Consider the following 20363-nt stretch of genomic DNA (forward strand, 5'->3'; position numbering starts at 1 on the left):
GTCAATCATCCCTTGACAGCAAAGGCGTGAGCTTTATGATCGCGTCCCACACAAGCCCCCTCTCCACCTGTAGCCCAGAGTTCTCAAAGTAACGCATGATGAAAATTCACGTTTCTGAGGTTAAAAGCTGAAATGCCTGGCAGCCTCAACCCTGTTGGGGGGGCCTCAAGGATGAAGATAAAGAGGGTTGTGTGCTGAAAGACCGAGACATAGACTGGGGCACAAAAGGCCTAGACAATAGATGGGTTGCAGTATGCAAGTCTTAAAGACATGTCAATTTCAAAGGCTCTATACTGCTGTCTAGGTCCAAAGGAATCACTTACTACAGGCCTGCCTGTGACATGGACTGGAAGTAGTTTATCCAAGAACTCAAAGAGGAAAACTACCACATTCACACCTGTACAAATTAAAATCGAGAGATTTTTGTAGCACACTTTGTTAGAGTTCACTGGGTAGAGATGGAAAAATGTGTATTTAAACAAAGCAAGAATATTACATGGGTCAGACAGGGAGGTTCCTGGATGCAGTGTCTTTGAAACCCTAGAAATGTAAGCTTGTAACCTTGCAGCCTTGGCGGCACTGATGTTCTCTGAAGTGGATAACGGCTCCCAGGCCGATAAGATTTGGAAAGGGCACCACTGTGCTTTAAAGATCCGGAGGTGAACGAGATGTGCTCAGTGCTCCGCGGAAAACCAAAGGCTTCATCAGAAAAGCCGCAGGAGCGGGAGGGAAAGCGCTCGGCTAATTCCTCACTCTTCAGCGGAATAGAAAGGGAAAGCCAGGTTTGATCTTTGCCGGATATGAGAGAAAGTCACTGTGCGTGTCCGTGCAGCCCATAATTTTTTTTTAAAAAGGTATGAGAAAGACACCTTCCACCCGGGGCCTTCCTGATGAATGATGCCCATGAGCACGTGAGGTGGTTACGTTGCTCTTGTGTAAAGTTCTTCAGCTCTTCACATACCTGCTAATATAAATACACTCTACCGCAAGTACCAGGAAGTTCTCTCCTTCTCACACTGCAGCGATGTCCCCTTCCTTCAACCATACAGCAGCCACCTGCTCAGTGACACGTTTATTTGGTTCTTCAGAAGATGCAGGGCCATCCAGCCAGTCCTAGGAGCTGATGAGCGGTGATGAAGACGCGCTCGGGGAGCCGTAGCTGGGTGCTTTCGAGACATCTTGAATGCAGCACATTCAGATTTAGGGTGGCCTAATGTTAGGTGCATGAAGTCATGCCACAGAGAGTCCCGCTGGATCTTCCACCCACGCTCCATGGCAGGGGGAAGCGTGCCATCAAGGGGGTGACAGAAAGAGAGAGAGAGCAAGGTGTGGAAGATGAGAAGAAGATACGAACTCCTACTTGGGCACATTCCACCCCTGTGTAATGTTTCTTCAGGCAAACACCAATCTGCTCCAGCAAACTTGACCCTGTTTACATTGCAGAGCACAAAGAGCAGAAGCATCACCTTCCACACTTACTCAACCGTCAAAAACTGGCCCTCGTCGGCTCCCATTTGCGCACCTCACGCGTCGCCAGCTCGAGACCCGGCTCCTGGGGCCAGATGTCATCCTGGGAGCTTGACGTACTTCTGGAGCTGCTGGTGGGGCAGCCTGCAGCAAACGCACAGCCCTGCCTCATAGCCGACCTCAAACGCTTGCTCTGATGTCCGTCCAATGCCGAAGTCCCAAAACGGTACAAAAAATGATCGTAACAAATCGTTTATCTGGGTAAGGAGTCAACTACATTCTCCACCAGTCAAGATGACACGCTTCATGTTGTAAGGCATCATGCTTCGGTAAGGATTATTTTATGCAGACTAAGTGACATGCATCTCGGACCGCAGGAACGGGCAACATCTGAGATCTGGGTCAGACCTCCTCAGTTTATTGCTTCCTAAGTTCACTCTGTCCCCCCGACATGACATAGATCTCAGTTCTCCTTCTGGATGCAAAGTGTACATGACTTTCAAAAAATGGGTCAAGAAAATAAATCCTTTCAAGTGCTTCCTGACATGCGTTTAGCACAGGCAGGCACCCTTCAGCACGGTGCTTTTGCAAAGCAGCGTCCAGCACAAAGTTGCTGACCGCGGTCTGCCACCTTTCGGCTTGGCTTCACTTAAGTTTGGTGTTAGGAGCTTCAGGAAGGAGTTCTTCATCTTCCTATTGGCACTTTGCAGGGTGCGGGTCATAGTGACAGGGCAGCAAATGAAGTATCAATCGCTCTCTGCAGTCTCTGTGAAGCTGAAGGGAAGATCAACCAAGGTCAGTACTCCCCTCCCCCCCCCCCCATCCCCTCTAAGGAAAGCTTGGAGGATGAAATCAGCGCTCCACTACGTGTGTTCCTGCCAGGCCAGAATGTTAAGCATTTAAACCGGAGAGCCTAGAAATGAAGTGACCTTCTTCCAGACCCATTAATCTCCTGGCAGGAAGCCACTGGAAAAGTTCTGATGCTATGAGTAGAGACTGACACGTGCCAGGCACTGCAGACCGTCAGCCTTGGAGCCCAGGAAGACATGCAGATACTGCAGAACAGACTGGGTGGTCAAGGAGAAGCACTCCAGCAATCCATACATATACATGAAGTAAAAACACAAATACAGCCCAAGGAAGACATTAGCTGCTTTGCACACAGAGCCTAGGAACCTGGAATAAACAAACAAATACTGAACTTCAGCGACAGAATTGCACACCATCTCTAAGACGGCAGAGTAAGAGCCAGCAGGGTTTATGGTGGTCGCGTTGAAGCACATCTCTCTTTGTCAAATGGCCCGTTAAGAATGCAGACAGGCACTGTCACCATTCCGCTCCCATCCATACTCAAACCCCCCAGCACACACTCTGCCATCACATTGCCCCCCGAGCACCACACCCAAAGCTCTCAAATGGACACAGATCAGTCTTGCTCACTCCTGACCATGGTGGGATAGAGATATGGCTCTTTCGGGGGGGGGGGGGGGGGGTTTCTACTGGAACCCAAAATCACAACAGGTGAGCAGAATGGCTGTTATGATCACGCATCATTCATAAAATGAATTATTTCACACACTATAAATATGCCTCTAAATGAGACTAGAGATTAAGGAAGTTTCAATATTCAAGAGTTCAGACCTAATATTCGATAGAGAGAATTCCAATTAGGAGATTTGCTACAGCTATGCTCAATGGCTTGGGGTTGCTCACAATCAGCAGTTTCCAGATCTTTCCACAGTAGGACTCCAAACAGAGATTGAAATCGGGACTGACACCCTCAGAAATGCTCCCCGTCCTGCTCTTTGGCCTTTTCAGGGAGAAGCCTTAACCTTGAGCTTTGGATCATTGTCTCGGTAAAAGGTGAATTTGTCTCTTGGAAATGGTCACTCTCTGCTATCCGCTTCTCTTTAATCACTGTGCCCAGAAGAACCCAGTGTACAGAGATACGCAGACGCACATGTGCAGTAGGAACACACACACACAGACACACCCATGCAGACACACACACAGACACACCCATGCAGACACACACACACAGACACACCCATGCAGTCACACACACACAGACACACCCATGCAGACACACACACACAGACACACCCATGCAGACACACACACACAGACACACCCATGCACGCATGCAGACACAGACACACAAACGCACGAAGTCACATGCCAGACACACACACAGGTACACCAATGCAGACACACACACGCCAGACACACACACAGATACACCAATGCAGACACACACACACAGATACACCAATGCAGACACACACACGCAGACACACACACAGATACACCGATGCAGACACACACACACAGATACACCAATGCAGACACACACACGCAGACACACACACACATACACCAATGCAGACACACACACGCAGACACACACACACATACACCAATGCAGACACACACACGCCAGACACACACACACATACACCAATGCAGACACACACACGCAGACACACACACACATACACCAATGCAGACACACACACGCAGACACACACACAGATACACCAATGCAGACACACACACGCAGACACACACACAGATACACCAATGCAGACACACACACACAAGGCACCGCCAAAGACTCCACTGACCCCCTGAGGTGTTCCCTGCATTCGAAACCCCTGTCACCATGGAAACCCGAATGTTCCACTAAGCCTGGCTCTCTAGGCCGGATCACGGAGGAGTCGCGCTGCACCAGGCCACAGGTGCTCATCACCTGGCCATTTTCCGTATCAGAACAAGACCACCGGTGCCCTAGGGTGGACGGATGTCACGGGAGAGGAGCTGGAACCAGCGCCAGCAGCATTATTGCTGATCTGGGAGTCGTGGACAGGACTGAACCGAAGGCCGCTCAGCGTGAAGATCTACTCACCTGGATCAGAGAAATGTTGCTTAGAGTTAATCTGAAGAGGTAATTCCTGCAGGAAGCAGCCAGAGGACACACTGTTAGCAGAGACAGGCTACCGGAACATTTCCCATCCGCAGAAAAGGACCCACATCCATTACCTGGCTCCCACGATCAGCTGGTTCCTGGTGAGGTCCAGGGCCAGCTGGGAGAAGTCCCTCACAGTGGGGTGGGAAAAGATGGAGAGCCAGGGGTTGAGCACTGTGGGGGGACAGAGAGAGAGAGGGAGGGGGACGCTGAATGACTTGGAGGGTCACCTGTAGCTCTTGGAGGCTCCAATCATAGAGTGATGCAGGGTGGGGATGGGGTTGCACCGGGGTAGGGGCAGAGACAGCAGGGAGAGCCCCTCCCCCCAGACATCAGAACATTCATAACAATTAAAACAAATTGAAATAGAACAATTTAGCCCAACAGACTTAACAGATGACGCACAGAAACATAAAGCATGAGCTCCTCCGTAACGCCGGGGGTATTAGCCTCACGGACGATGTTTGTCTGATTACGGAGATTCTGAAGCTCAGACTAATCAGACAGAAAGAGAAATGCATACTTTTCTTTTTTTAACCAATTTCAAGTATTTTTAGCACCAGTTCCGATTGGACGCCAATGAAACAGCTTCATACTGCATTGTGTCCTCAGTCGAGGGGCACTGTAATGCTGAATCAGGCCGGAATGCAAGAGCCAGAGCCTCAGGCCCGAAACTCCGGAATGGAGAAAAACGGGCCTCCGGCCATATGATGAAAGTCTGACTTCCAGATCCACTCTCCCCCTCGTGTATCCACTCAGGAGCTCATTCTACTGCATCAAGGGTAGGGTGCAGGGGGGGGGGGGGTGAGAGCATCTGTATCAATTTCAAAACCCAGACAAGGAAATGCAGGTGCTTATCTGACTGTGACTCTGAGTGTGGGATAATTGGGCCCAGCCAGATGCTGGGCCGACAACGGCTAATTGGGAAGAGGATCGCGCAGTCGCATCAAAACCCCAGAGACGTCAAACAGGGGACGGCTTTCCTCCACTCCGCGGATTACTGCGGGAAGCGCTTCGGGACTGATCGGGAACAGATGGCAGCCTGACACCAGCCACCATAAATCCAACCATCTTCACTGACTGGGAGGCCGTAGTTTTTCTGGAACTTTTTCTCACCTGACAGTTTGAGTCAGACGTCCACAGTCACTGGGAGAAACATTCACAGTCTAGTGCAGTGGTCTCAAACTTTGTGTACAGTGAGAGCAACTTCTACAAAGAGCACAATCTGGGGAGTTACACATTCAATACATATATATATATATGTATCAAAAAAAAGGAATCAAAAATGCTGGACCCTTGACCCATTCATGGATGAGCTGGGTGCTGAGAGTCACTGACAGGGCTGTGTGATGGACGAGGTGTAGTGAGAGTGGAGCTTAGAGTAGCATGGCCAATAAGGAGTGTACACAAAAGGAAAGGACGCTTATCGGCACAAACCCAAAACTAACATCGCATCAGTGAGCGAAGCAACGTAGCTGTCTGACAAAAACACTAGAGGTGCCGGGCGAGCTCCCAAAGTCTCGATGTGGTTACAGGAATGCATTTGATCAAACTGTCACGCTTGCCAAGTGGCTCCTCGTAAAGTTAGATTGGAGTAAAATGTTACAATCAAGTAGCACGTAAAACCCCAAAGTAGACCAATGCTGCTGAGTGCAACAGACAAGCCGGGGTGGTTAAGATCAGTAAGATAACTCACACGTCCGCCCAGCTGGTGCTTACTCACTCTATAAAGGGCTTCTTAATGTTCCCTTAACCCAAGGGCCACATTGGTTGAATGTGTTTCAAACTTCATCTCCCCTTCTGTTGGCATCCTGCACAAAGAGCCAGCCTGCGGAAGCCTTCATGCCTGGCCTTTAGACAGAAAGATGCTGATGGATTTCTCAACAGAACTTCGAGACTTTGATAAAAGATCCCTTTCACGCATGTACTGTGAATCACAAGGCCTTACAGAAAAACCTAATCAGACCGTGATGTGCAAATACCCACAGATCCGAAAGCGACAGATGATCTGCGTCGGACCGGCACTGTGTAAACTGAGCCGGTCTATTATGCTGGGAGTATTCTAGTTCAGTGTCAACCTACCAGGAATTAGGAAGTGACTTAATTAAGGTGACAATTGACAGAAAAGGAACAACTAAGTGGCAGCATTACAGAGTGACCTCAGACAATGTGACAGGCTCGGGGTTCTACATCAGAGGCTCACTCACAACATGATATCTGTACTGCATTCTGGATGCTAATTATAGCAGCTTAACGTTAATTAGCTGTCAAGCACGCTCGTCCAACGTTCTCTCTTGACTTGGTCTTGCCAAGTCGTGTCAATTAAACCTTTCTGTCGATGGAAAAGATGCACTGAGAGAAATAAAATATTTGTGACCGAATTATGGCCGGCAACCTTGGGATAGACTAAGTCCCACAAATGGTCTGTGCATCACAGGCTATAGTCAGCTAGTGGGTTATAATGTTTACTTAATAGATTTCAGGAGGAGAAACAATATTGGCAGAAAGATTTTCCTAATTAGCATTATAATCGTGTCTCTTGTTTGCTCCAATATCCTTTGAAGCGTAACTGTTAATGAAGGACGAATATTTGAGACGCATATCATATCAGGGACACTAGCACTGTTGGCAGGGCTCGCGCTCGCTGAGTATTCCAGCGTTAGGTGGAATCTGCCGGGAAAAATGGGGATCTGTCAGACCAGTGGTCATGAAGGCATCACTAAGGTGTCCGGGAGATCCCAGGAGACATCAAGGGGTGCCGGGGTGAAGGCGGGGCACACCAGTGCAATATGGGCATTCTTGTAATCCCATCAATGTCTGTTATTCGTAATGAATTCTTATTTCAATGCAGTTTGATCTGTACACTGTGCTTCCGAGGCTCAGCTACAGGCCAATACAACAGCGCAGGCTGTTCTACGGAGGGAGCAGCACAGATTCCACTAGCTTTCATCCTGTCCTTAGCCTACGGCAGAGTGCTGACTTACTGACAGCCCTCAGTCTTTTTCTTAGAGCCTCCGTGGGTGCTGGTACAGCACTTTCCTTCCGGGACGGCTCACGTACCTTCCCGCTCGCTTTCCTCTGCACGTGAATCCCTGGGGGCCTGTGGGATGGGGGTGGTGGTGGGGGGGAGGGTCTCCGACTGTCTCACAAAGGCACCAAGGCCAAGCACTGGGCAGCGAGCCTCAACGACGCGGCAAATCCGATTTCTCCTCCAGAGTGCGCACTGACAATGGGGCAGGGGTACGGGGGAGGGGCTGAAAGCGGTGGAATCTGGAGGGCAGGGAGAGGGTACGCTCCGGGTATTTGGGGGGCAAAGTCAAAATATTCACAGTGCAGAGAATGGGGAGGCTGAAATGTGACAAACAACTAGTGAGGGTAAGTTCTGGATGAGTCAGTGCGACACTTCGGCTTTGACTTTAACAGGAGGAGTGTGATCGCTACCAGCACCCAGAACCAGAAACAGCAAACATTAACAAGAAGGGTGTAATAAAGCAGGTTGGGCTAATTATCCTCAGCAGCTTCATATGGTCATTAGAGTAACCGACTGCTACAGGGCGGAGACGGAGTGCTGGAAGAGCGACCCACCGACATCGCAGTGGGCTCTGCTGGCCGAACTCAAACTGCTGCTTGGCCTCTGGGGTCAGCTGCTCTCCCATTGTTCCCCCAACCCCCTCTTATGAAAAGGCCCATGAGGCCCATCTTGTGATCCATGGGGATTATAGTGGTGTGGTGCGCGGGTGAAGGACTGGCTCCCAGTGCTGGGCGAGCGGTCATTTCAGTTAAAGGACCCGTCCTTCGCAGGAAACCGGATGCAGAAAGTGCGAAACGAACTTTCGGTTCCCTAAACCCTGCATTCGTACTGAGGGTCCCACATCTGCAGCATAAAAAGTCACCGGAGTCATGAACCACCCTTGAAGGGACAGTTACCATGACCAGGCTTTAGTGATGAACTGAAATGCTAGTTTTATGAATGAACCACAGCAGCGAGGTGTGAGCCTCACGGACATTGTGTGTTCGGTCCCAGGCAGGATGTGTGCCCAGACACCCCCAAACCCGCATTTGCGTTTCGGCATTGTGTTGCCACAGTGACACTGTCGACAGACCCTGTGCCACGCACCGTCTCCACCCCCTGTGCCTTAGACGGAGGACGCAATAACCGGAGCAACGTGACCCAGCTGGGCCCAAGAAGCCGTCCCACCCTGTGTGGGGGGCTGCAGCTCCTCAAAGCAGTCGGCAGATTCACCTCCGCGCTTCATTTTCACACATACGGCACAAACACAATAACGCTAAATAAACAGTGATTAATGCAGGCGCAGCTGCATTTAAAAATGATAAATAACACCTATAATTAGCTCTCTGTGCGAGCGAATGCTCGCGATGTTCACCGCTTGGAGGAAGAGCGGGACATGGGGGAGGGGTCAGAGGGGGGTGGGGTGAGGATGTGTCCGGCAGACAGGACTGGCTGACATTTGAGCAGAGTCACTCGGGGCGGGGGGCCACGGCTGCCTGTGAAGCTGCTCCTGACTCTTTAATCCCCTTAGCGATGACCCTCAGCTGCCCCTCATTCACCAAACTATTATCCTCACAGGACCTCAGCTTTGCAGAAGTGCCTTAAATTTAATAAATGGTTTGAAATAAACTGCATTTAGGTTTTTTTTTTTGTTTTTAGTATTTCATAGTACACTGACAAGCCCACACAAGCCGCACTGTACAGCCAACATCCCGTCTGTGTCAGACCCCTGCAAACAGAGCAGCAGTAAGTCTTCATGTAAAAGAAAAAGCGGTACAGCTAAAGTCACATGGGAGCGATTTTTCCACCTCATGCCAGCAACTGCAAGTGAACAATGAGCAGGGACATGACCGACCAATGAGTGACTAATGAGAAGGCTCGTGACCAATGAGAGATCAATGAGCAGGATTGTGACCAATAAGAGATTAATGGCCCAGTCCATTGGCCCACCTCATGCTCTATATACATCCTCCTAAGGAAAACATAATGAAATACTTGGGAATACTCTGAAATGGCCGCTGCTGAAGTGGCTGCATAACCGCCTGCAACCCTCCAGAGGCAGATCAATACTGACGGCATTTCCAGGCGCAGACTCGCAGCAGGGGCCATGACAGCTGCCAAAAGACAGACAGGTGCACTACAGAGGATGCCACTTCACAGGTAACCACTTGGTGGCTCGACGGTGCCCCGCATGACAGCAAACAGCAAACATGCCATCACAGGGGCACCAAATTATTCCACACATTCAATGTGCAAGTTCTGGCACAATATGCAATTGCACTTAAATCATTGTTTCCTAAACAATGTATTCTCAACAGACAGACCTAACTCAAAATACAGGGGAAATATGAACTACTTCTGCAATCAGACCAGAGGGTGTACTACGAAGTGAGTTTACTGGTTTATCGAGATTTCTTGAGGCTTACTTCAGAGTTTTGTGTTCTCTGAATCATAGCTCACTTTTAAATAGGATTTATTGTCATGGTAATTCACACTGCACACCTATACTGCTCGAAGCCGATTTAAGTGCAGGTTTTTAGATTAAAACAGGGGTTAGTCCCGCCTTTTCACCAAAAATGTACCCTATATAAGAGCCGCCCTTTGATTATATATTAGGGATGGGTCATACCAAGAAACATCAAGGTTTTTATGATGTAACCCGATACCGATATTTGGTGCCGGCAGATGAAACCTGCCAGGGGAGGAGGGGTACAGACAATAAAATATGCAGCGCGGGGCAGGTATTACCCACCTCCTACTTATCACAGGGCGAGTCCTAGTGTGTCTCGTTAGCTCACAATGCCGACACCGCCCCTTTCATGTGAGTGGGCATTGACAAACTTCGATTCAACTTACCGAGTTCATAACCGTCGGCATAGTATCATGTAACGCTGTTTGCAGAAATCAGGGTTAGTTAACCTGATTCTATTGCATTAACTCCAGGGATGTAAAACTCACTGCACCCCACTTGATGCTATGAACCAGACAAAAACAGATTAGCTAAAACGCTAAGAGATGTGCGTCACGCCATGCGAACATAAACGTGAGGATAAACATAAAGCACAAACGCTGGTTCCCTCACAGAGGCCTAAAAAAATCCCTGTCTATCTGTTGCTGCCTGATGCCACAAGTGTAACCTCATGAAATCTTGTGGATTCTCTGTGAAATGTAGCTCCTGCTGGGATATTTGGGCACAGGGGTTCTTGCCAGCTTGGAAGCACAAGCCCGTCTAAGCAGAGCAGGTGACAGCGCCTCGACTCACCTTGGAAGGGAACGACGGGATGTTCTTGCCTGGCACACTCCTCGGGGGGCTGAGTGGCTGGCGTGAGCGAGGGAGGTGAGGAGAGCAGGGGCTTCTGGGAGCGCGCCAAGGGGGAGGAGAGGAAGAGCAGCAGCAGCAGGAGTGGGGGCGAGGGCAGCAGCAGGCGGCGGGGCCTGGATGGCGCGGAGTCCCGCTGCAGCGCGGTCATGGTGGAGCCGACTGCTCCTCTGGCTGGCAGCGTGGTCCTTCAAAGAAGTACCTGTAGAGGGCGACAACGAGGCTCGCGAATGACCATAGGTTAAGACGAGAACCAAGCACGCTCTAAAGCTACCAGTCATGCCCAGCTACCATCCCAGAGCTTAACTTAAGCTCACCACTCTGCATCAAAGTCGATATCAGGAGTTCCCTAATGTGGCAGAAATGCCACACTCACTCACATCAGTAAGATACGGAAAGTTTGAGAATGAAGTGTCCCGCCAAGTTCCTCACCGAGCCGGACCATCAACAAAACAGCTGCCTACAGATTCAGTTCCCAGCCTCGTCATGCCAGCAGTCCTTAATTATACACTATGTACCAATACCAAACAGTCGATCCACTGCAGCGCACCCTTAACATCGTCAAATGTCCATTAGCTTCTTAAAAACTGTTAAAAAAATAGCAAGTAAATGAGGAGAGTAAGCAGAGCTCAGAAGGAACTGTGCTCCACGGCAGCGTTTCGGCCATAGCTGAATGCTAAACGGAGCACTGCACAAACACTTGGCTGGCCGGTGAGGGTGGGAGGGCTACTCGCGCTAAGCTGCAGCCACTTTGCCTTCAGGGTTGAGGGAGAAATTTACACGGCCAAAGAAAGCAACTCCTTTTTCTTATCCGGCTGTGGTTCTGAAAGGTCCGTAATCAGGTTGTCAATCTTGTTCGATGGGCCAATTATGAGCCTTTCAGGCTGCTGTTTCAGGCAGATCCATAACAAACATGATGATGAGAATGACAGCAAAAGCCGCAGGATAGGAGGGCTGAATTCGGCAGGCGCTGCGTCCCTAGCGCAACTCTGTATGGACCTTACTGCAGCACACAGCCTCCTCTCCAACAAACAGGACGGACACAGGGAGATCAGTCCATTCTGCAGCTGACAAAAAATGATGTTTCTCCGGACCGATCAATGGGGACAACAACATGGGATGCCTATAACTCACCTCAAAAAAGGGGTTTCAATGCTGTCCAGTGGATGAGAGAGCCCTAATTACACCTGAAATGTGGATGGATACACCAGCTGTAATGATACCTGTTTGACAATAGCCAAACATCTTATATTTGCCATTCTGCACAGGGGAATCTCCCTAACATGAAAAGTATTCATGCCATTACTGTCATGGCTGAGCTATTCAGCTAACAGTAAATAATTCATGGCCCATTACTGCATGCTTAAAATTTTCACAGCAGCAAAAATGCTTATGGTTCAGCACTGTAAGTGTCGTCCTTCTTAATTGGGTAATAAATAGTACTGGGTAAGTGGTACAGCGAGAGTCCCTGCCAGCTACCTACCGTGTATTTACGCCACAAGCCGTCGCTAATTGGCCAGTGGAACGCTGATGTGCGATTTCTGTCAGCAGTGCCAGTCTACACGAGACAGTGTGACGAGAACTCACGCTCCTGCTCAGCAGACCGAACCGGAACAGCCGTATGAATGTGACACGCACATATGCGGCGTTCCGGGGCTTGCAGTGGCTGGTGATAGCCGTGAGCAGAAGGTCACAGCTCTGCCCACGGTCCCGGCGTCTGAGGGGGCCCAGGCTGAACCGGCATCTGTTAAGGTGCACGGTCGCCCCTCCAGAAACAGTCTGTGATGTGTGAGTATAGACAGACTCAGGCTGTTATTAGCTGGGATTGAGCTGATCACTGACACCTGCAGTACTGAGGGAAGCCCCCCCCCAGGGAAAGATGAGTGGAGTTTGCACACAAGCAATAACAACACACAATGGGGGGCAACAGCAATGTATGCACACATAGTCCAGTAAAAGCTCCCCACACAGGGTCTGGAATTCAGGCCTTTGCTTTCCAATACGGATACCAATGAGTAGCCATGGCGACAGTATTTAGGAACCTGAGTAAAGCATCCAAGTTAGGACCTGCTGACTGTCCCCGGAAAGCACCCCTGGGAGAGCGCCCCCTCCCCCGACTCCTATCTAACGGACAGGGCCCATTTTCCTGCTCATTTCCCCAGAGTGAATCACCAAGGGAATAAGGGAATGCAGCCAATCGACAGGCTCCTGGGGGGGGGGGTGAGATGGTGCCCCCACTGGGACTTCCCAGCTCCCGAATTTAGTGCTACCCTCAACTGCTTACCGCACCAGCCCAACAGGGTCATGGGCGACTCGAAGGAGCTATTCGGCAGAGGTCGCGAATCTTGTGGGGTCGTCGATCTTTCTCGACACACCGTAAAACCTGGAGCGCAGCTCTCCAGCAAAAGACGCTCCCATCCGGCCTGGCTTTTGTGTGCTTGCGCCCTTTCACGCAGAAGGTAGCTTTCTTCCCTCGCTCAGGGGAATACACTTAATTACAGCTCAATGGAAAATTGCTCATCTGAGTCGTATCTGAATCAATTAGATGCTGATTAAATTGCTTTTTGGCCCATCAGGGCCTGAAGCCTACAAACATGACACCTTTCACATCAGAAGAGAGACTGACTGCGTTTTACACAAACCTGCTTGTCATGATGCTTCGTAAAATTCCCCTCTAAATTAAACTACAGCACTCCTTCATCACGGTTACAGTAGTACTGATTCTATTCTCCAGATAAATGCATAAATAAATCCAAAACATTATTTGATTTGTTATTCTCCCTGTGTCAACAACTTCATAATTACACATATGAAAAGTCTTCTGTTGGGAGTACACTTTGGCAAACGTGTCATTCAATTTGAATATCAAAACAATATTATCGCTACTGGTATGAATCGTGCTGGCAGAGTGTAATTTGATTTGGAAGCGCTAGAATAAAACAGCTGCTCCCTGCACTTAATTAGACCGGAAGAAGAAGAAATTGCAAATTGGTTAAAGGAGAGACTAAAATCTACATTTTTAATGTAGAGACCTAAATTTGTCCTTTTTAAGTGACGAACTGTAACTGTATGAGCAACATCATGGTTACAACCTACAGCAAAATACCGTCCAAAGCGAATATTTGGGGTCAAATGGAGAAAGCATTTGCATGTTTATAACCCAGCAACAGAGGCACTCATGGCCAGTGCCCCCCCTACTATTTTCTACCATGGTGCATTTTGCAATTGGGGGGGGGGGGGGGGTCAGTGTTGATGCCACACTATAAGTTGCTGACCGGGACTTAGGCAGAGGTTCCATTCGTCCCTCTTTACCTTTAAGTTATTTTGTGTCCCCATTATTAAAGTGTCTTCTATGCCACTGAGGACAGCGATGGTAAAAGTTCTCAACTGGTGATAGTAAAAGTGGTGATAGTAAAAAAAAATCTTATTGATGAAGGATAGTCAAGACCGCTGGGCTTCAGCCCAGGTGAGCCGCGCATTACAACACCGCTGCCCGATAATGAGACTTTGGCCAGAAGAAGGTCAGCGCCACCTTCAGCGCTGGGGGCGGAAGGACACCCACGCTGAGTGCGAAGCAGAGGGCTCCTGTGTGTTTCTCAGGACGCACATTGTACACAGGCTGCTCCAAAGGCCACCCCTCTCTCCCCGGCACGGCGTGCTGTGTGTGTCTGACAGTCCCTGCACACACACACGCCCACAGGTTACAGACGCCGTGTCCTGATAGGCTCTCCTCCCTCATGGGAGCGGAGCTTGGTGAAGGTATGGGCTAAATGTTGGGGAGTGTCAGGTCATCATGTCCGAGCTCCCACGTCTGGCTGCCTGGCTGCCGGGTCACACTCAGCTGGACCCCAGAAGTGTGAAAAGACTTTGGAGCCCCCAACACACACACACAAACACACACACACACACACACACACACACACACACACACACACCACAGCACTCCACATGGTGGCATTTCTTTCCTTAAAGTCTGAGGAGCTTTGGTTTGGAGTACGACACCACGTCCCAGCAGGACCGAAACCTGGTAAATTACCACGGCCAGGCTGGCCCAGCACCGTTCAATAAATTCCAGCACAGCCATTATGAAGAATAAGTACCCAATCAGCAGCGACAATATGAGGAATAAGTACCCAATCAGCAGCGGCATTAGCTTACTCTTCAACCCGAAATCCCAGTACCTGCAATCATCTGAAACAAGGTGAAGCTAAATTTCATTTTAGAAATCTCACGTTTCCTTCACAGATATTCATCCATCCATCCATCGAGCTGTTTTCCAGGACACCCAGTATACACGATTCCAGTCTCTCTGACCAGCCAGCATCTCACTTTATTTGTTCATTAAATCATGGCGTAAAAATGTGACTTTTTTTTTTTTTTTTACTATTTATACAGTTGAATAATTCATAAAGCCCAATCAAAGGCATGTCATTACACTCACAACCTTCTGGGCATCAGCCCAGTTCCTAATCTTAGGGTACAGCAGCATGTCCTCCTCTGTAGTGATGTAGACCTGCCTTTCAATCACAGGCGCAATATTTCAGCTGACCCCCCCCCTCCCCCAACACACACACACACACACACACACACACACACACACACACACACACACACACACACACACACACACACACACACACACACACACACACAAGGTGTGGGTGGTACACCGATGTCACAGTCATTACCGGTGTGTTTGGTTTGCACTATACAGGTAACACAGCGAGAAGTCAAGAGCCTAATTATACAACAGGCAATAAAAATATCATTTTATTTCTTCAAAGCTTGTCGTCTGAATATTTGTCCTTATATAGCACATATAACCCTAACCCTAACCCTAACCCTAACCCTAACCCTAACCCTAACCCTAACCCAATCAAAGGCATGTCATTACACTCACAACCTTCTGGGCATCAGCCCAGTTCCTAATCTTAGGGTACAGCAGCATGTCCTCCTCTGTAGTGATGTAGACCTGCCTTTCAATCACAGGCGCAATATTTCAGCTGACCCCCCCCCTCCCCCAACACACACACACACACACACACACACACACACACACACACACACACACACACACACACAAGGTGTGGGTGGTACACCGATGTCACAGTCATTACCGGTGTGTTTGGTTTGCACTATACAGGTAACACAGCGAGAAGTCAAGAGCCTAATTATACAACAGGCAATAAAAATATCATTTTATTTCTTCAAAGCTTGTCGTCTGAATATTTGTCCTTATATAGCACATATAACCAGTTTATCTGCGTTGAGTTAATTTTCTGTTAAACAGACTCTGACGCCGTATCATGACAGCAAATTAACAAGTTTAAAAAAACAGATTTTGTGTAATTATACACATTAAAGAAAAATAGACAGTTACATATATATAGCAGCAAATTTAAAAGTAAAACAGATTAGCTAAATCAGTATGTATGTATATATATTTATATATATACACACATACTGATTTATATATATATAAATATATATATATATATATATATATATATATATATATATATATATATATATATATATATATATATATATATATATATATATATGAGGTGCTGCCTGTATGTAAGGTGCGTGGTAAAAGACACAATTGCCCAAATAATGCTTGGTGACGTTGTGCCAAAATTAGCCAGTTGAGTAGGAACAGGCTAATAACGTTAAGAAAGGTTGGCAAAGAGGAATAAAAAAAAGACATGAATTAATGTCGGAATCAGCGGAGGCATCAACTGGAAAGGAGACTCTTGTTCCAAAAAAGGGGAACATCTGTGTTATTTGGAACTGATTTGGTTTCAAATCATCCAACATGGAGCTAATTTCAGTATTATGCAAGGTCTGTCGTCGTGTCGTTATACTGTAGCACCGATGCTTTCTATCCTCCCTTACTTACTCACTTAAGTTACTCTGGATAACAAACCATTTAAATATGTCACTGTTCGTTTCAAAAGCTGTGCGTCTTGATGCTTTCATCCGTGTGCTTTTCTGTTCCGTGATACAATTTGGCTCACAGCTATCACGTGACCACAAGTGTTCCTCCTTTGGTACAGCAGAACTGGCAGTTTTAGTTTTGTTATAGCGCATAAAAGTTAATATCGAGATCTTCAGGCTTTTTGCGAAATAGTTGCTGTTGATACTCTCTCCCAACTGAAAATGATACATTCCATGTACTTAATATATTATCAAAATATTTTATGTACATAAAGGGGCAGGACATACTACTCCTCCCAAAAAATACTGTGATATAATACCATTACCATCCAAAAAGTGAAAAATACCTTGATAATTTTAGGTCATATCACCCACCCCAACACATATGTTAATATGCATATCTTTGTGGGAACTCTGCATTCATTTCTATGGGAAAAAAGCTAATCCCAACAGTGACGACCTTAACCCCAGCCAGCCCTGACCTTAACCATAAGTAACCAAACAAAATACAAGACTTTTGGCATTTTCAGTTCTTTGATTGGAATCACAGATTTTTATAAAACAGAGTTCTGAGACTGAAGAAATGGTTCCCACAATATCTAGACAGGATTTTTTATGACATTGTGGGGACATTTGGTAATATATACATCACCCACACTAACACCCACACCTATATACACCCACATACACAGACAGACAGACAGACAGACAGACAGACAGACAGACAGACAGACACACACACACACACACACACACATACAGTACAGCTCTGCCTCTCCTAAAGTTTACCCTCCAAACCAGACCGACTCATTGATTTCCTGTCCCTTAGTCAATCCACCGAGTTCCCCCTCTGCCCCCACTGGACTCTGTAACATTATTAGACATCATTAGCAGGCCCTGTTTAATTTACGCACACACGGGGGGACAGGGAACCTTACACTTCCCTGCCCCATCCCGGACCTGCCTCCGGAAAAACACATAATTAATTAAGCTGGTCACACTGGCCTTAAGACAGTTATAATTCCCACCGGGGAGAGTTCAGAAGGTGCAGATCAGAAGGAAGAAAAGAACAAAGGCAGCCAGAGCCAGGCTACAGTCACTGGGAAAAGGTCCACGACAATGGTGAGAGAGACACGTCACCCTAAAGGCAGCGCTGAGGTTAGAACATTAAGCAAGCAAGCGGGTCTGAACCGGCACCACTGAAGCTGTTATGGAAGCTGGCATGACAACCTGGGCCCGGCTTCAAAGAGAGGTTACAGGGGCTGGAAACAATAAAGAAACATAAATGAATGTGGCATAACAGGAGTGGGCAATTTCAGGCCTGAGCGTCACACTCTTTATTCCACCACAGCATTTAAATGCTTTATTGAAAGCAATTATTTAGACAGTGGGTCACCTGACCCGGTGTTTCACATGTAAATCAGGCACCAATTAAAACCACTGCAGAAACCTGCGGCACCACAAAGGATCTGAAACTCGGAGTCACCCATCAATAGGCGGCACCTATTCAAGACGGCCCGTGTTCCAAATGCGCGACGTCTGAAAGAACTGATCTGTCAAAAGTCGCCGCGTCTCCGGGGCCACGCTGAAAGGCTGAAATCGAAAAGTGCAATAACTTGGAAGGCTGATGTGCCGTGAGGATAAGCTCTTTACTGTCACTGTACAAACTGAAAGTGACATGCTGGAGACCGCAGCGGCTCGGCTAAGGCAACTTCTGCATGCAGATTGTCACGCCAGCCAGATCTGTTTGAAAGTGTGCGCTTGAAGCAGTTGGCTTCATTCTACTGAAGTGAAGGTACGAGCCAGGGTTGCTCTCCCCCCTTCTTTGCATCACCATTTATGGTCAGTTGCATGCCTTTTATTGGTTGCCAGTCGTGAGCATCACGCCTCTCCTCCAATGAGAACAGGGCCCTTCCACATGGTACCAGCCATGTGGAAAGAAGGTCAAGCTCACAGGAACACAAATTACAAAACTACATCTAAGCTGCTGTCAGCCTTCTGCTGGACTTAGATGATGTTGATTACAAACTAGACATGATTAAAGTCTGGGCAGAAAACTGGAACGAAAAAACGATCAAAAATAACATTTTAAAAGTAATGCCAGTTAATAGGGCCACACGTTAATTCCAATCTCAAGCGCACAAGGCATGCTAATTAGTCCTAAGTACAATCATAAAACCAGTCAGACAAGGGAGATTTTGATTATTTACTTCCAAGATCAAAAAAATCAAATTAAATCAACATTCTACATAGTTTACAAACTCAAACGACAGAAAGGACCTGTGTTTACACAGCAAAAGGCAACGTCGTGTAGCTATGAGAGAATGCGGGCAAGAAGCCATGTGTGGAACCTGCTGTGCCTACAGCAGTTTAGGTAAAGTTAAGGTTAGCCTGAGATGGAGAGCTCAATAAATGACCACTTTCGCTATGGGAAGGCTGTTCAGCGGTCATGTAGGTCACAGACTGTACCATTCTCCACTCATGATGGGGATAATACCCAAGAGACACCCCAGATTATGGATCATTCCTGACTATACCATTCTCCAGTTATGACAGGGATCCTCTAGTAGCCAAGAGGGAATAACTGACCAAATGGAGTCCTCATACACCCCAGATTATGGATCATTCATGGACTGTACCATTCTCCAGTCATGACGGGGATCCTTTCTGATGGTGCTCACCCCCATTAGACAGAGGAGCTTTAGTGGTTGAAAATGATGACCTGCTTTTGTTGGTTTTATATTGAAATGACCTTGACCGTAAGAATGTAGTCATGGTCAGATGGCAGAAGCCAGTGCATGCTGCTAAAAATGCTCTGCAGAGTGGGGGAGGGGATACAAACTTCTCCCCAAAATGAATTTCACGAATTTGCTTTAGAATAGATCAAGCTGAAACGTCAGTGCAAGCGAGCTGCTGCCTGTCAGCAGTGCACGTTCGTCTAACGAGCTGCTTTGCATGCACGGGAAAACAAATATTGATTCTCTTAAGGAGATTGAGCTCAGAGGGCTGAGGCCGAAGGCCCCACGGATTCAAATGATAAATCAAAGAGGCAGAGATGGGGAGTTCGGGGCTAAAATCGCGGCCTGACCTGACGCACGCAGAGTGGCACCAGGGGGCTGCATAATTAGCCGGAGGGAGGCGATGGGAGCAGGGGCACAAAGGCAGCATTGAGGTCCACTCTCAGTAGCTGTCATCCCCCGTCCCGTTCATTAGCCATGGGTATTGTGCCCACCAAGGCCAGTGCCCCTGGCTGCACCATTTAGCTACGCATTAAAGAAACACTCGTCTTTAAATTGCAGAGTGTCCCAAGGCAGAAAATCACTGCTTTGCACAAAAACACGCTGACCTCACGGGGCCTGAAAAGGCAAAGGGACAGACAGAATGGACGTGAAATACATCATTCATAAGCTTCCATAACTCCATCCACAGAGATGAAGGGGCAGGCAGTCGAAACATCTGTACTAAAGTGCACCTCTGTTACTAAGTTGGGCGACCCTGGATGCCCTGCTCTCTGCTTACCCAGAGCTGAGGGATGTGAGAAAAATCCCGGTTGCAGGTCTCAGGGATACGTGGAAATGGCCGAATGCAGGGTCTAGCGGCTCCTCAACTCATTACTGATCTGCTATGCTGGGATATTTCTTCAGTTGGACAACTTATCTTCT

At 48.0% G+C, this 20363-nt stretch overlaps 1 protein-coding gene across 2 annotated transcripts in view; it reads right to left on the reverse strand.

Moving 5' to 3' along the window:
* sema5ba (sema domain, seven thrombospondin repeats (type 1 and type 1-like), transmembrane domain (TM) and short cytoplasmic domain, (semaphorin) 5Ba) overlaps positions 1–20363 on the reverse strand; it is a 92109-nt gene that overhangs the window by 38915 nt on the left and 32831 nt on the right. For both annotated transcript variants that reach the window (XM_048978901.1, XM_048978902.1), the window contains exons 2-4: positions 10705–10963; positions 4507–4606; positions 4373–4418 (exon numbers count right to left, since the gene is read on the reverse strand). In XM_048978901.1, the coding sequence (XP_048834858.1) occupies positions 4373–4418; positions 4507–4606; positions 10705–10912 (354 nt within the window). In that variant the 5' untranslated portion in view covers positions 10913–10963. The remainder of the gene's footprint in view (positions 1–4372; positions 4419–4506; positions 4607–10704; positions 10964–20363) is intronic.

This window comes from Brienomyrus brachyistius, chromosome 16, assembly GCF_023856365.1.
Source record: "Brienomyrus brachyistius isolate T26 chromosome 16, BBRACH_0.4, whole genome shotgun sequence".
Lineage (NCBI taxonomy): Eukaryota > Metazoa > Chordata > Actinopteri > Osteoglossiformes > Mormyridae > Brienomyrus > Brienomyrus brachyistius.